General features: G+C 51.2%; 2 protein-coding genes across 2 annotated transcripts in view; both read left to right on the forward strand.

Annotated features, from left to right (window-relative positions):
- Window positions 1-13,994, forward strand: part of ZIM2 (zinc finger imprinted 2) — a 120,730-nt gene that overhangs the window by 19,443 nt on the left and 87,293 nt on the right. Inside the window, 2 exon segments of the mRNA XM_060000090.1 lie at window positions 3,241-3,343; window positions 4,067-4,159. Coding sequence (XP_059856073.1) covers window positions 3,241-3,343; window positions 4,067-4,159 — 196 coding nt within the window.
- Window positions 4,772-11,673, forward strand: PEG3 (paternally expressed 3). The gene has a single exon (XM_069540272.1). It carries the CDS (start codon window positions 5,126-5,128, stop codon window positions 8,606-8,608), a length of 3,483 nt encoding a protein of 1,160 aa, XP_069396373.1. The 5' UTR covers window positions 4,772-5,125; the 3' UTR covers window positions 8,609-11,673.

A 13,994-nucleotide genomic window follows, 5' to 3' on the forward strand; every position in this document is an offset into this window, starting at 1 on the left:
CATCTGTGAAGTGGGTGGGCTGTTGTGAGGAATGGGTGAGAGTCACACATAGATGGAACCGGCGCAGTGCGATGCCTGGCACGAGGGAGGCGCTGTGGGCATCACTGGCTGTGGGTACAGGGAAGACGGGCCTTGAGAGAGAGGGTCACGTGTGACACGGCAGCGTGGAGGAGGGTGCGGGGCCTGCGGCCCTGGGTGCATGGTGGTGACCAGGCGGGACCCGTCCTGGGAGCCTCCTGTCTTGTAACAGGAGGGTGTTCAGCAAGCATGCGGGGAGTCTCTGTAGAGAGAGATGCTGTGCCTGACGCTGGCTGTCCAGCTCGCTCTTAAGGAAGAGACAGGGTAGCGGACTGTCACAGGGACAGGAGCAGCTGGCCAGGTGCCCCCTGGGGCGGGGGATCCCAGGTGTTCAGGAGAGCCCAGCACAAGCCCCGAAGCGGCACCAGATGAAAGCCAGAGTGGGTGGAATGCAAGGGCAGAGGTGCAGTCTGTCCCCAGTGCCCCGAGATGCGGTAACGGTACTCCCTGTGGCGGGGTTTGAAAGGTGGGGTCAGGTGACAGAGGGCTCTGAATTCTACCCCCAAAACTCTTGTCATTTGTCCTGTGTCCTGGAGGCAAGCCAGAACGCGCAGGTGTGTGAGAAGGAGGGGGATGGCATCCCGTTACTGAAAGCAGAGCTTCTGCGGCAGCAGTACCGATGGGGGAGGGGATGTGGAAGGGAGGGAGGGGATGTGGAGTGTGGGCTGGGTCGGAGGTGACCCCGGTGCTCCAGATGTGTGTTATGACCTTGTCCCAGGGAGAGGCCTCTATGTGTGGGACACACTTAGTTTGTCACTAATTTTGGTTTCTTATTTGGAGACACCAAATTGACCAAATTTTAGGAATCCAGATAAAAACATTCAATCGTAGAAACTCTGAAGAAGAAACCTCTTTAGTGTGCATTTGCCCCCACGAAGTGATGGATGTCAGGGGTTTCCAGTTAACTGCTCTGTGAGCCTGGGACCAAGCGTTCACTCATCTTCAGGGAAAACAGGAACTGCGGGTGTCCTTATTTGGGGGTGTTAAAGTACTCTTATGAAATGAAGGTGATAGCAGATTGGCAGTGGGGTTGTGTCTTATTTTGCTTTTCAAATGCCCGTCCTCGCTACTGGAAAGCGTTGGTCCCCTGTGTGTGGTCCAGAGGTCTGGGAGACACTGGTTCCTCCTACCTTGGTGTCATAGAAATAACAAAGTTCTCATCTTCCTTCAGCATGCATTGTTCGTGTGTGTAGGTCATGTGAGGATGCGGCAGTGTGGGTGCTGTTCTCCGGACAGCATCTGTAACAGGGAACGTGGCGGTGGCTTGTGCCACCTTAGATCCGTGGTTGATCACAGATACAAAGAGAACAGCTGCTTAGGGCTACCCACTTGAATAGGTCAACTTAATTTAAGTCAAAGCAGCATTTTTCTTTCCTAGCAACAACGTAGTCCAAAATTTAACATACATTACATTTATGTTACTCAGATTAGGCAAGCGGAGAGAAATATATGAAAAATGCCCCTTCCCTTTTGCCATCGCCCTTTGGCGTCTGTTAGCACCAGGGCTGGTGCCCTTCTGGCACCCTCAGCCCCCCGGGGTCTTGACCTCATCTGCTGTCTGGCAGCCCGCAAGTTAGGAGTTCTGGTTCCCTCCCTCTCCCACCACAAATACATCTGTGCTCCCAGCAGGCTTCTCCCACTTTGCAGTAATCCAGGGCTGAGGCCTTAGGATGGAGGCACTATCGGCCCCGAGCCCAGCGGGGTGCCCGCTCTGGGGAGCCGCCCTCTGACAGGAGGAGACAGGCTCCCACCAGAAAGGGTGGCCGGTGGTGGTCCCAGCCGATTTTGCAGTGAGTGCTTCCTGATCTTTTGTAGTGTGTTGTCCTAAAAATCCTAAGGCCTGGCCTGGTAAGAGTTCGTTTTTGAAGTTCTGCTTAGTGGTGGTGGTGGCCTTTTGCTTTTGAATCACTGCACATTGGCAGTTGTCTTACAAATGAGGCTTTCCTCATAGACCCCAGTGCCTGTGCCTGTTTATTTTTTTCAGTAGGCGATGCACCTGATTGTGTCTTTTTGTGTGTGTGTGTGTGTGCATTTGTGCATGGCTGTAATATCTGTGCCACTTTCCAGAACTGTAGCAAATTTAATATCAAAATATCTTTACCTAATAGTTCAGTAGTGACAACAATTTACCTTTCCCTTACACGATTTTTCTCCATGCTTAAACAACAAATCACATCGCAGGACATCCTCCCACAGTACTACAGGGCAGGCCGATGCCCTTCTCTCCATTTCACAGATGAAGGACCTGAGGTTTGGAAAGACGTCTGCTCCCAGGGTTGCTCGGTCGTAAACGGTGCATAAGCTCCTTTGACCCTGGAGTCTTCTCTGGCCCCACAGCCTGCGGGCTTCCCACGGCTCCACCTCGCGCCTTGAGTCTGTCTCCAGGCTCCCTGGGACCACGACTCCCCGAAACTAGTGACGTTCTAGTGCAGCAGTGAGAAGAGGTCCTGTGAGGTCCTGTGCAGGGGGCTGTCCCGCGTGATGTGGGGACTCCTAAGATGCTTTGCAAGGGAATGTGCGTCAAAGCAGAAAAGGCAGCTGGGAGAGGAAGGTGCTCTGTGCTTAAGGTCACCCCCGGGTTCTTCAGAACTTGTCCATACCCAGCAGGGCCCACAGTGTACGGCGGGGGCGGACACAGGACACAGCGGGCCTGGGGATGGAAGCCGGTCGCTTTGCTGACCAGGTGTCTGGAAACGCTGTGTGCAGTTGACACTGGGCCTGTTGAAGCTTCCCACTCCTGTCCGGGCCAGAGTCCCACCACCACTCACCACCCCACCCACGGCCTCTGCGGTCTTTGCTCACCGTCCCAGCCCACCCTGAGCTGTCCCCCCGCTAAAGCCGCTTAGCGCTGACTCTCTGCACCCCACCTTGTTGTTTACTGTTCTCTGGTTGTTTCTCTCCAAACACATGATAAGCTGCACGAGGGCGAGGCATATGTGTCCTACGTCTCTGGGAGCTTCCTCAGAGTGTAGCACCAAGGTAGGTGCCGAGGAGGTCCCTGGCAGAACCTGACTTGGATCGTTCGGAACCCCAAGCGGTGTGAGCACTTGCTGCACACCGTGTGCGCGTGTGTGTGTGGCTCCCATGCCGCCAGCGTTGTCCCGTCCTTGTCGTCCACGGGAGTGGACTCCACTGAGGAGAGGTGTGCATTTGCTGTTGCAGGATGCGGTGTCGTACCAGGATGTGGTGGCCCTCACCGAGGACCGGAAGCCCCAGAACCCGGTTCAGGACAACATGGAGAACTACCGGAAGCTGCTCTCGCTGGGTGAGCGCTGCTCTCCCGGCCTGGCCCCTCAGGCTGCTGCACGGAGTCAGGGTCCGCAGTGTGTGTGGACTCGAGGGGTCAGAGGCCCTCAAGCGGCTCCCAGCAGAGGCATAAACGATGAGGCTGTGTTTTACGAATGCTCTGGCTTTGGGGGAAGAGTGTGTAGTGTGGGGTCAGGGAGCCCAGGAGACAACTCTTGCCCCCAAGAGTGCTGACCCTGGAAATTTAAATACTCATTTTGGCTGGGGTTCCAAGTTCCAGTTTGGATTCCCCTGGAAGACATCTGGCTCAGGTCCTAGTAGGCGGTTGGCTCTGCAGGAGTGTTGTGTGGGCAGTGGAGCCTTGAGGAGCTCCCGTGTTTGGAGACCAGGTGGGGAAAACAGGCACGAGTAGGAGGAGAGCCAGGAAGCCCAGTGAAAGGATGTCAGGACTGAGGAGGTGGTTACGAGAAGGGGAAGACTGAAAAGAACGCAGTAAATTTAGAAGGCACTCGGAGGTCTCTGTACAAACTTCTAGGTGGAGTCAGGAGAATTAACTAAAATTCAGACCAGCAGAGGCTAAGGAATGAATAATAAGGAAATGAGACTGCAGACAGAAGACATGGTAGGGCTTGGATATGGGCCCCTGCACACTTCGTGGCTGAGAGAAAGACAGACATCATTTATGGTGATGAGCCTTGGTCCCCAACTCGAGTGTGAGATGTTGTGTTCTTCCTGTGGACAGGGGTTCAGCTTGCCGAGGACGACGGCCACTCGCACATGACCCAGGGCCACTCGTCACGGTCAAAGAGAAGTGCCTACCCGAGCACCAGTCGAGGTGAGCGCGCAAGGCCCCGTGGAGTGGCGCTTGCACCAGTGAGATGGGAGCCGTCCGCACACACTGACACATGATGATACACAACTGATGCACAAAGACACGAGCATTGTACAGTTTATCTTCACACCACCATCACGGAGGTCCCAGTGTTACTTTGCACAAGTACGGGGACGAGGGAGCATTTACATCTGGGATTTCTTTTCAGGTCTGAAAACTGTGCCTGAAACCAAAAAGTCAGCCCATCGGCGGGGGATCTGTGAAGATGAATCTTCCCACGGGGTGATAATGGAAAAGTTCATCAAGGACGTTTCGCGCAACTCCAAGTCGGGAAGGGCAAGGGAACCTAGCGATCGGCTGCAGAGGTTCCCCAGGAGGCCAGACAGTGACTGGAAGGAAGTTCCATTCAACAAGAGGGAGTCGGTGATTCAGGAGAGGGGCCATGAAGGGAATGCCTTTGGGGGAGGAGGCTTTAATTTGAACTCAAACCCTGTTTCCAGAAAGAGAGTTCTTGAGAGAAAAAGGCGCTATCATTTTGACACAGATGGGAAGGGCTCGATGCACGGTCGGAGAGGTGGTGCAAGGAAGCGGCCCTTTGAGCGCAGCGAGGTGAGGAAGGCCGCTAGTGGGAGCAGCCTTAGCGCGCCGCCCGTCCCCCAGTTGCAGCCCTTTGACTTTGGGGCGACGCCCTATGTGTGTGATGAGTGTGGGAGGTCCTTCAGCGTGATTTCGGGGTTTGTGGAGCATCAGATCACGCACACCAGGGAGAATCTGTATGAGTACGGCGAGTCCTTTCTTCATAGTGTGGCCGTCAGTGAGGTTCAGAAAAGGCAGGCCGGAGGGAAACGCTTTGAATGTAAGGAGTGTGGGGAACCCTTCAATAAGAGCGCCGCCCTGGCCGAGCATCGGAAAATTCACGCTAGAGATTGCCTTGCGGGGTGTAAGGACGAGGAGTATGAGGAGCCCTTCATGCCCAGCCCAACCTTCAGGGAGCTCCAGAAGATATACGGGAAGGACAAATTCTATGAATGCAGGGTGTGCAAGGAAACCTTCCTTCATAGTTCTGCCCTGATCGAGCACCAGAAAACCCATGGCCGAGATGACAAAGGTAGTGAGCGTGGGGAAGCCTTCAAACCCAGCCCAGCGCTTAACGAGCTTCAGAAGATGTATGGGAAAGAGAAAATGTACGAGTGCAAGGTGTGCGGGGAGACCTTTCATCACAGCGCATCCCTGAAAGAGCACCACAAGATCCACACCCGAGGAAACCCATTTGAAAACAAGGGCAAAGTGTGTGAGGAAACCTTCATTCCTGGTCAGTCCCTTAAAAGACGCCAGAAAACCTACCCAACGGAGAAGGCCTACGACTTCCAAGATGGTGGGGATGCCTTTAGGCAAAACTCAGACCTCATCGAGCATCAGAAAATTCATTCTCGGAAGAACCTCTTTGAAGGCCGGGGGTACGAGAAGTCTGTCATTCACAGTGTGTCCTTCCCCGAATCTCAGAAGAGTCACACTATAACAAGGCCACCTGAGGACGAGGAAGACGAGAAGGCATTCACTGTCAGCTCCAATCCTGATGACAGCCGGGAAGCCCTGTCCTACGAGAGGAACCCCTATGAGAGGTCTTTCATTCACAGCTCAGCCTTCCCTGGGGCTCATAAAAGTCACAGCAAACCGAGAGTGATAGCAGAGGCGACTGTTCAGAGCTCGGGTGCCACCGAACACTGGAAAGTCCACGCTGGGGAGAGTACCTCTGAAAGAAAGGGGTATGAGAGGTCCGTCATCCACAGCCTAGCTGCTTTCAGGCCTCCCCGTGGTCGCGGTGGAAATGAGCTCCTTGGATGTGACGAGCAGCAGGAGTCCTCCGCTTACCTCTCAGACCCTTGTGGCCAGCCGCAGAAGACCCTTGCCCTAGAGAGCCCCTATGCAGGGGGTAAGAACAACATCTTCAAGGGCTCTTTTGTGCACGGTGCATCCCACACCGTAACTCAGGACAGTCTCGCTGGGGAGGGCCCCAGTGGATGGAAGAAGGATGGTGAACCATCTGTTCCCAAGTCAGATGTGCGCGAGCATCAGAAGGCTCGTGCTAAGAAGAAGAACATCGAGCGTAGGATTTATGAGACCTCTGTAATCCACTCCCTGCGTTTTGGTGAACCTCAAACGTTTCACCCGAGAGAGAAGTTTTACGAATGTCCGGAGTGTGGAGAGTCCTTTGTTCATAGCTCCGACCTCACTGAGCATCAGAAGATCCACGATAGAAAGAAGCTCTCTGGAAGTGAAAACTACATACGATCTGTCATTCGCAGCATAGCCTCCACGGATCCTCAGACCAGTTATGCGGGCCAGTCAGCACAGATGAGTTACGCTGAAGAGCCAGCTCAGACCAGTTACGCTGAACCACCAGCTCAGACCAGTTACGCTGAACCACCAGCTCAGACCAGTTACGCTGAACCACCAGCTCAGACCAGTTACGCTGAACCACCAGCTCAGACCAGTTACGCTGAACCACCAGCTCAGACCAGTTACGCTGAACCACCAGCTCAGACCAGGTACGCTGAACCACCAGCTCAGACCAGGTATGCTGAACCACCAGCTCAGACCAGTCACGCTGAACCACCAGCTCAGACCACTCACGCTGAACCACCAGCTCAGACCAGTCACGCTGAACCACCAGCTCAGACCAGTTACGCTGAACCACCAGCTCAGACCAGTTACGCTGAACCACCAGCTCAGACCAGTTACGCTGAACCACCAGCTCAGACCAGTTACGCTGAACCTCCAGCTCAGACCAGTTACGCTGAACCACCAGCTCAGACCAGTTACACTGAACAGCCAGTCCGCAATGAATGTAAGGAGTGTGGGGAGTGTTTTGCCACTGTTGAAGACCTTGGCATACATCAGAAAATCTATGCCCGAGAGAAATTCCATGGTGGGGAGCTGTTTGGAGACTCTGTGATTCAGGGTGTGGGCCTTGATGGACCTCAGCAGGAAGAGCCTCGGCAGGAAGGGCCAGACGAGCCAGACGAGCCTGAAGACACCATCTATGGGTGTAAGGACTGTGGGCTGGGCTTCGTGGATCGCACAGACCTCAAGGACCATCAGAAGGTGCACGGCAGAGAGTACCTCATCGACAGCCGCGAGTACGCGCATTCTGTGACGCACACCCCTTCTGTCAGCGAGTATCAGAAAGATTACATTGGAGAGCAGCTTTACGAGTGCCCGGCATGTGGGGAATCCTTCGTTCATAGCTCATTCCTTTTCGAGCATCAGAAGATCCATGAGCAAGACCAGTTTTACGGCCACAGGAGGTATGATGAACCCTTTATGCAGCCCTTGGTCATTAGCCCGCAGCGGCCTCAGGCCCCACAGAAGAGTCCTCCTGCTGGGACGTCCCTGCAATGCCAAGTGTGCGGACAAGACTTCATCCACGGCTCTGTCCTTAACGAACACATGAGAGTCCACGCTGGAGACAGCCTGCTGGAGCAGGGCCAGGGAAGCACAGATGCGGTCAGCCCAGGCTCGGCCCCCACAGACCTTCAGAGAGACCAGGCCAAGGACAAGCACTATGAGTGCGCGACCTGTGGAGAATCCTTCCCCAGCCAGGCCGACCTCCGGGAGCACATGAGGATTCACGAGAAGGACAAGCCCTACGACTATGGGGCCACCTTCGTCCATACCTCCTTCCTCACCGAGCCCCCCAAGAGAGATTCACCCTTCTATGAGTGCAAGGACTGTGGCAAGTCCTTCATCCACAACACAGTCCTCACGAAGCATCAGAAGCTGCACCTCGAGGAAGAGGAAGCAGCAGCAGCCGCCCAGGAAGTTGAAGCCAACGTCCTCGTTCCACGGGAAGTTCTGCGGATCCAGGGATCAAATGTGGAGGCCGCAGAGCCGGAGGTGGAGGCCGCAGAGCCGGAGGTGGAGGCTGCCGAGCCCAACGTGGAGGCCGCCGAGCCCAACGGGGAGGCCGAGGGGCCGGAGGGGGAGGCCGCCGAGCCCAACGGGGAGGCCGAACAGCCCAACGGGGAGGCCGAACAGCCCAACGGGGATGCTGATGAACCAGACGGGGCAGGGATCGAAGACCCAGAGGAAAGAGCCGAAGAGCCAGAGGGAGATGCGGATGAGCCGGACGGTGCAGGGATCGAGGACCCAGAAGAGGAAGGTGACGACCAGGAGATCCAAGTGGAAGAGCCCTACTACGACTGCAGGGAGTGTGGCGAGACCTTCACCTCCAACTCGGCCTATGGTGAGCACCTGAAAACCCACGCCAGGGTGATAATATTCGAGCCTGGAAGCGTCTATGGGGAAAGTTCCCACTACACCGAGCACGCCAGCACCAGCAGCAATGACAGCGGCAGGGCTGATGACAAGTACTTCAAGTGTGACGTCTGTGGGCAGGTGTTCACTGACCGCCTGTCCCTGGCCAGGCACCAGAACACCCACACCGGCTGAGGACTCGGGTGTCAAGGTTGGAAAACCTTCACTAGGACTGGACCCTTACTAAACTACAGATAATTGGAACCAACCCACGATGATGTCGGAAGGAGGCTTCCCTTGGCGTATACACACCTGACTTTGAACATCAGACAACTCAGCCTGGAAAGAAACTGAAGGTGGAGACTCCTTCGGACTTAGCTCTTCCCCATCAAACATCGGCGTATGCATGTGGGAAAGCCATAGCACACGTCTTATCTTCCACCCGAGTAACTGCATTGACGGAAAGCTGGAGGGGTTTTCAAGGCTACAGAAATGGCCCACATCTGTAAATGACAATCCTGGAACCTATATATAATGAATGTTTCCTGAGATGTATATAGAATAGCAAATCATAGCAAACAGTACTCATATTGGGACTTAATATGGTATCCAGTTACAGTTCACTTGCAGAGGTACCTTCCTTACCTGGTACTCTTTGATTTTTTTTCTTTTTTTTTTTTTTTTTGGAGGAGGAAGAGAGCAACAAATTAGAATATATTTGTAAGCATCTTAGATCCTTAGAAAGATTTATTGTGCGTTATTTGAATCCTATCCATATTTTTTTGAGTAATTGACTGTGTTGTTCCTTACTCTTGAATATTCCCGTAAAGGTGTAGGCATGAAAGATAAAATGTCTTTTCCGCTTTGCTGTTTGAAAGGGGAAGTACTTGGAGCTTCCTTTTCAGCCATTTCGTCTACAGTAACACTTTGGAACCTAATGCTGTGTAAGCCTTTACGATACGTGGATTGGCCTTTTGTAACCCCAAATTGATTGGTTGCCACCTTGTACTTTGCGGTGGTTCTCATGCAAAAAATAGTTCCAAGTTTTGTTATTTGTTTTTAAACCAACTTGATGTCTGTAGGATAGTGAATTCACAAAAGCTGAAGCTTCTCCCTGTGCATCTTGCGTCTTTGCCTTTCAAGAGTGGTTGCAGCCATCCCTAGATCGCGCGCGTGCCTGATGAGGTTGAGAACCGTGGGGGCTCTCATGTAAGTTAGGACGGGGCTGCTGCCTCATCACTCCCTTTGCGCGCTCCCTGCCTTAAGCGACAAGTAGCAACGGGGCTTCGTCCGTGTGTGCCGCTACAACTCAGTTTTTGCACCCTGGGCGCCCAGGGGCGAGTATCCTTAGAGCTTTCTAGCGTGAAACTTAATTCTCGTCTTTACCTGTCTGACCCTAAACCCCGTGTCTAACTTGCATTTAAAAAAAAAAGCTTTCTTTACAGTCAACTCGAGCTTAACGTGGACTCAGGTTCCCTAGCAGCCTTAATTTGTTTCGTTGCCATCTGTCCCTTCCTCTTAAAGAGTGCCCCCCTAAATAAGCAGTTGTCACCTATCCTTTAGAGCGTCACGTCTGTCAAGTCGCCTCAGTTGCCCGTGTGATCACAAGTCGACCTCGTAGCTCGAGGTTTCCTGTGTCCTGTTCTGTGGACCACCTGTGCTCCCTTTGCTTCCCCACCCCTTGCGTAATGACTATTAAAAACTCTTTTTGTTGGCTGGAAAAAAAAAAATTAAAATTAAAAAAAAATTTTAAAGAGGATCTGGTAGATTAAGGGAGCAGAAGATAAGAGCTAGATTATTTGGGCGAGCAAAGTTAAAGTACCTGCTGGGGAAATGTGTTTAAATCTCCCTCTCCTAGGTCCGCACGGTTAGGGCTCGGGGAGAGCATATCGCAGCTGGAAGGAATGCCAAAGTCGAAGGAGGTTGGTAGGGTGAGAGCAGGAAGCAGAAAAGAGTAAGCCAAAGAAGGGGGAGTCCTGATAACGTCTCCAGACCTCGGAGGGTGAGGAAGCAGTTGGAAGCAACATCAGGAGCGGGGATGGGAAGGCCAGGATGGGAAGAATGAATGAGCAGGGTATCCTGGGCCTCTGAGAAGAAGGGGCCGTTTTGATGGCATGGTGTAGGCGAGGGCCAGCTGCATGTGAAGACCCAAGGTTGGACACCTGAGAGAGCTGAGGGACAGTGAGGCACGGCCTCAGAGGAGGACCCTGAGGGGGGGGCCGGCGTCAGCGTCGGTGGGGTGAACCTGTGTTCACCACTGTTGGCAGTATTAACTGGTAGAACCCTTCAGAAAGCCACTTGCCAAATGTCAGGGTGTCCGTTCCAGCCTTTGCTTAGTGAAACATTAGGAACAACTTAATGCCAAAAATAGGAGGACAATTAAGGGAACTTGTCGGTGGACTCCTAACGCAGCTGTTTAAAAATGATAATCGTGGAGAGTTATGTAGCAACATGGAAATATATTTACGGAATACTAAGTGGAAAAAACAGGACACAGAATTATATTTATACTACAGTTATAACTGTTTAAAAATGTATGCTTATAGTCAAAAGCTGTCGTGGTGGTGGTGTTGTAGGCTTATAGTCGAGCATTATTTTCTTAAATTCCTTGAATGTTCTTCTTCGTAGTGTTACTAAAAAGTTTATAATCACGTTTCCATTGTGAACATAATTTGAACTCATTATCAGGCACTTGGAAAATACAGAAAAGTGGAGGGAAAAAATCCATATACCCCCCATCCAAAGACAGATATACTCCTCACTGTATTGTTCATCCTCGTTTCTGTGCACAGGTTTATGATGATAACTGTGTCAAATGTGTACTCAGAATAACTGTTACCTTTGTGGAATTATGGTTAAACACTTCCATCTTAATGTTTTCAGATGTTCTCTACAGTAGTGTCCTGATAACAAAGCTTATTATGTTTGTTTCCATTACAAGCATAATACGTACCCAGAGGAATAATTGGAAAACACAAAATAAATTAGAAAAGTCGCCCATATCCCCAACACCCAATAACTACAGTTCACATCTTGATCTGTTTTCTCCATCTCATGTCAGTGCACAAGCTTGTGATTATGACAGTGTTGAGTACATGTGCATAAAGTCTAAAATGAAAAAAATATGGAAAATAATTAAAAGAGTATTGTCGTCATGGGATTACGGTTAAACGTTTTGTCTCAGATTCCTTGAATGATCTTTGGTGTTTTGGTACTAAATCTCACGTATGTATTTTTCCATTACAAATATAGTACATACTTATGGCAGACTTCGGGGAGATTCAGCAAAGCAAAAGAAAAGAAATTCATCCATATTCCCGACACCCAACAACCATTGCTGTTGACACCTTGACCTGTGCACAGTCTGATGACTGCGGTGTTTGTGATGAGTATGCAGAGGGTCAAAGATGGGAAGAGACACAGAAAGCAGTGAGGAAGTGGTGTGTGGTCATTGTGGGATTACAGTTAAGTATTTTGTCTCGGTTACCTGGGACAGGCTTTCTCACAGTGTTTTGGGAACCTACCTTTATTACATGTATTTCCATTATAAACACGGTATGTGTTCATTACAGAGACTTGGAAGTTACAGAAGTGTAGAAGAGAAACTCGCCCATATTATCATCATCCAAAGACTGTGGTTAACATCTTCATATATTTTCTTCATCTTGTTTCTGTGCACAGGTTTTTGGTTTGTTAATATGGTTGTGGTCGTTCTATCTATCTGTAATAGTGTCAACAATAAAAATAAAGTTAAAAATAAGATACTTCTCAGTCTCTTCTTTTGTCCATTTTAAGTGTTTGGGGTGGTTAAAAATCCCAAAACTTAGCGTCTCCTTAGGCCTTTAGGGTTAGTTTACAAATCTTATTCCAGTTTTAATTATTGCATATATCAAGAGTTACTTCTAAGGGATCTTTTAGTATTACACAATCCCACATTTTTAACTGCACGAATAAAATTAAAACGTATATTCCAATAGTGTTTGTTTTGTTTTTTTTGCGGTACACGGGCCTCTCACTGTTGTGGCCTCTCCCGTTGCGGAGCACAGGCTCCGGAAGCGCAGGCTCAGCGGCCATGGCTCACGGGCCCAGCTGCTCTGCGGCATGTGGGATCTTCCCGGACCGGGGCACGAACCCGTGTCCCCTGCATCGGCAGGCGGACTCTCAACCACTGCGCCACCAGGGAAGCCTCTCCAATAGTGTTTTAAACTTGATAATAACCGCAACAAGTATGCTTCAGTTACGTGAGTCTGCATTTAAAATTTTAATCCTATATAATATTTTCTCAAAAACAAGAATGATCCTGTAACATAGAAAACACGTTGCTGTTGTGGAGTCTCTTTAAAGTGTCCGTCCCTCACTCTTCCGTGAGGTTAGATGGTTACCCCTGGTGGTGCCTGACTGACTCCAGGGTGGTCACAGCGTCGGTGATCCTTCTACGATAAGGGGCACCAGTGTCAGTCAGGGTGCGAGGGTCAATTCTCTTTTAAGACTACGAAAGGAAGTCTAGGAAGGGAAGGAAGTGAGGGTCGTTGGAGTTGCTTGACGGGCATTTAGGGAATTCTTTTCTCCACCCGCACCTCACTTGCAGGGGTAACTATGCCCCTGCCATGTTTATTCCCTGAGGTTTGACCCTTCCCTGGCCTCAGCTTATTGGTACCCATGGGTTCCCCGTGTCCAGTCAGACTCGGACTGAGGGCCACCTGGGTGGTCACACAGGCTGGGGCTGGGTGTGTTGGTGAACAAGGCCACGTGCCAGAGGGAAACTTAGTTCCTGGTGCTTCACCCACCCCAGTGCCTTGGGGATCCTGGCTGAACTGCCTACCTTTGGGTTCCCTAAGAACTCCTGCCTCATTACAATAATCGTCCTTGCACTTGAGCTGGCTTTGTTATTAGTGTAGTGTTTTGCTGTTTTCAGCAGCCCCAAATCATTTCCCCTTTCTGGGAACCACCGAGTCTTGTGGGAATGCCACAGTGCCCTGCCCCTTCCCTGTCCAAAGGCTGAGCCCTGTGCCAATCAGGCTCCCTGAGCAGAAGGGCACACAGAAGTCATCCCAGTGGCAGCACTGACCATACATGAGTTCCTGCTACAGAGAGAGCCAAGAGCTGTTCTGGTAACTGTCCTTCCTGAGGCCTGATTGTTTAGTTCTTCCTTTGATTTTCTGAGTACCCATTATCCTTCCAGGCTATTCCTTACTTGCTTTACTTGGCCATAGATAGTTATTTATAACCCCAAAGAGTCCTAACTGATACAGAAATGGATGCAGAAATGGGTTGGAGATAATAAACCCTGAGGGAAATTGGGATACTTGGAAACATTCAGTATTGGGCCTTGGAATGGGAAACTCAAAGACCAAGGCATGTGGCCTTAAAATATTTAAGTACTGCCCATGGTCGGTCATCTGGACTCACCTGCTTCCTGGGGTGAAGGGCTTGATAGCAGCTGTCACAAACAAATCCAAAGACTATGAAGGATGTCGTCAGGGAGCTCAGCTCCGTGCTCTGTGGTGACCTAGAGAGGTGGGATTGGGGGTGGGGGTGGGGGTGGGAGGCTCAAGACAGAGGGGATATATGTATGCATATA

This window comes from Delphinus delphis, chromosome 20 (assembly GCF_949987515.2).
Source record: "Delphinus delphis chromosome 20, mDelDel1.2, whole genome shotgun sequence".
NCBI lineage: Eukaryota > Metazoa > Chordata > Mammalia > Artiodactyla > Delphinidae > Delphinus > Delphinus delphis.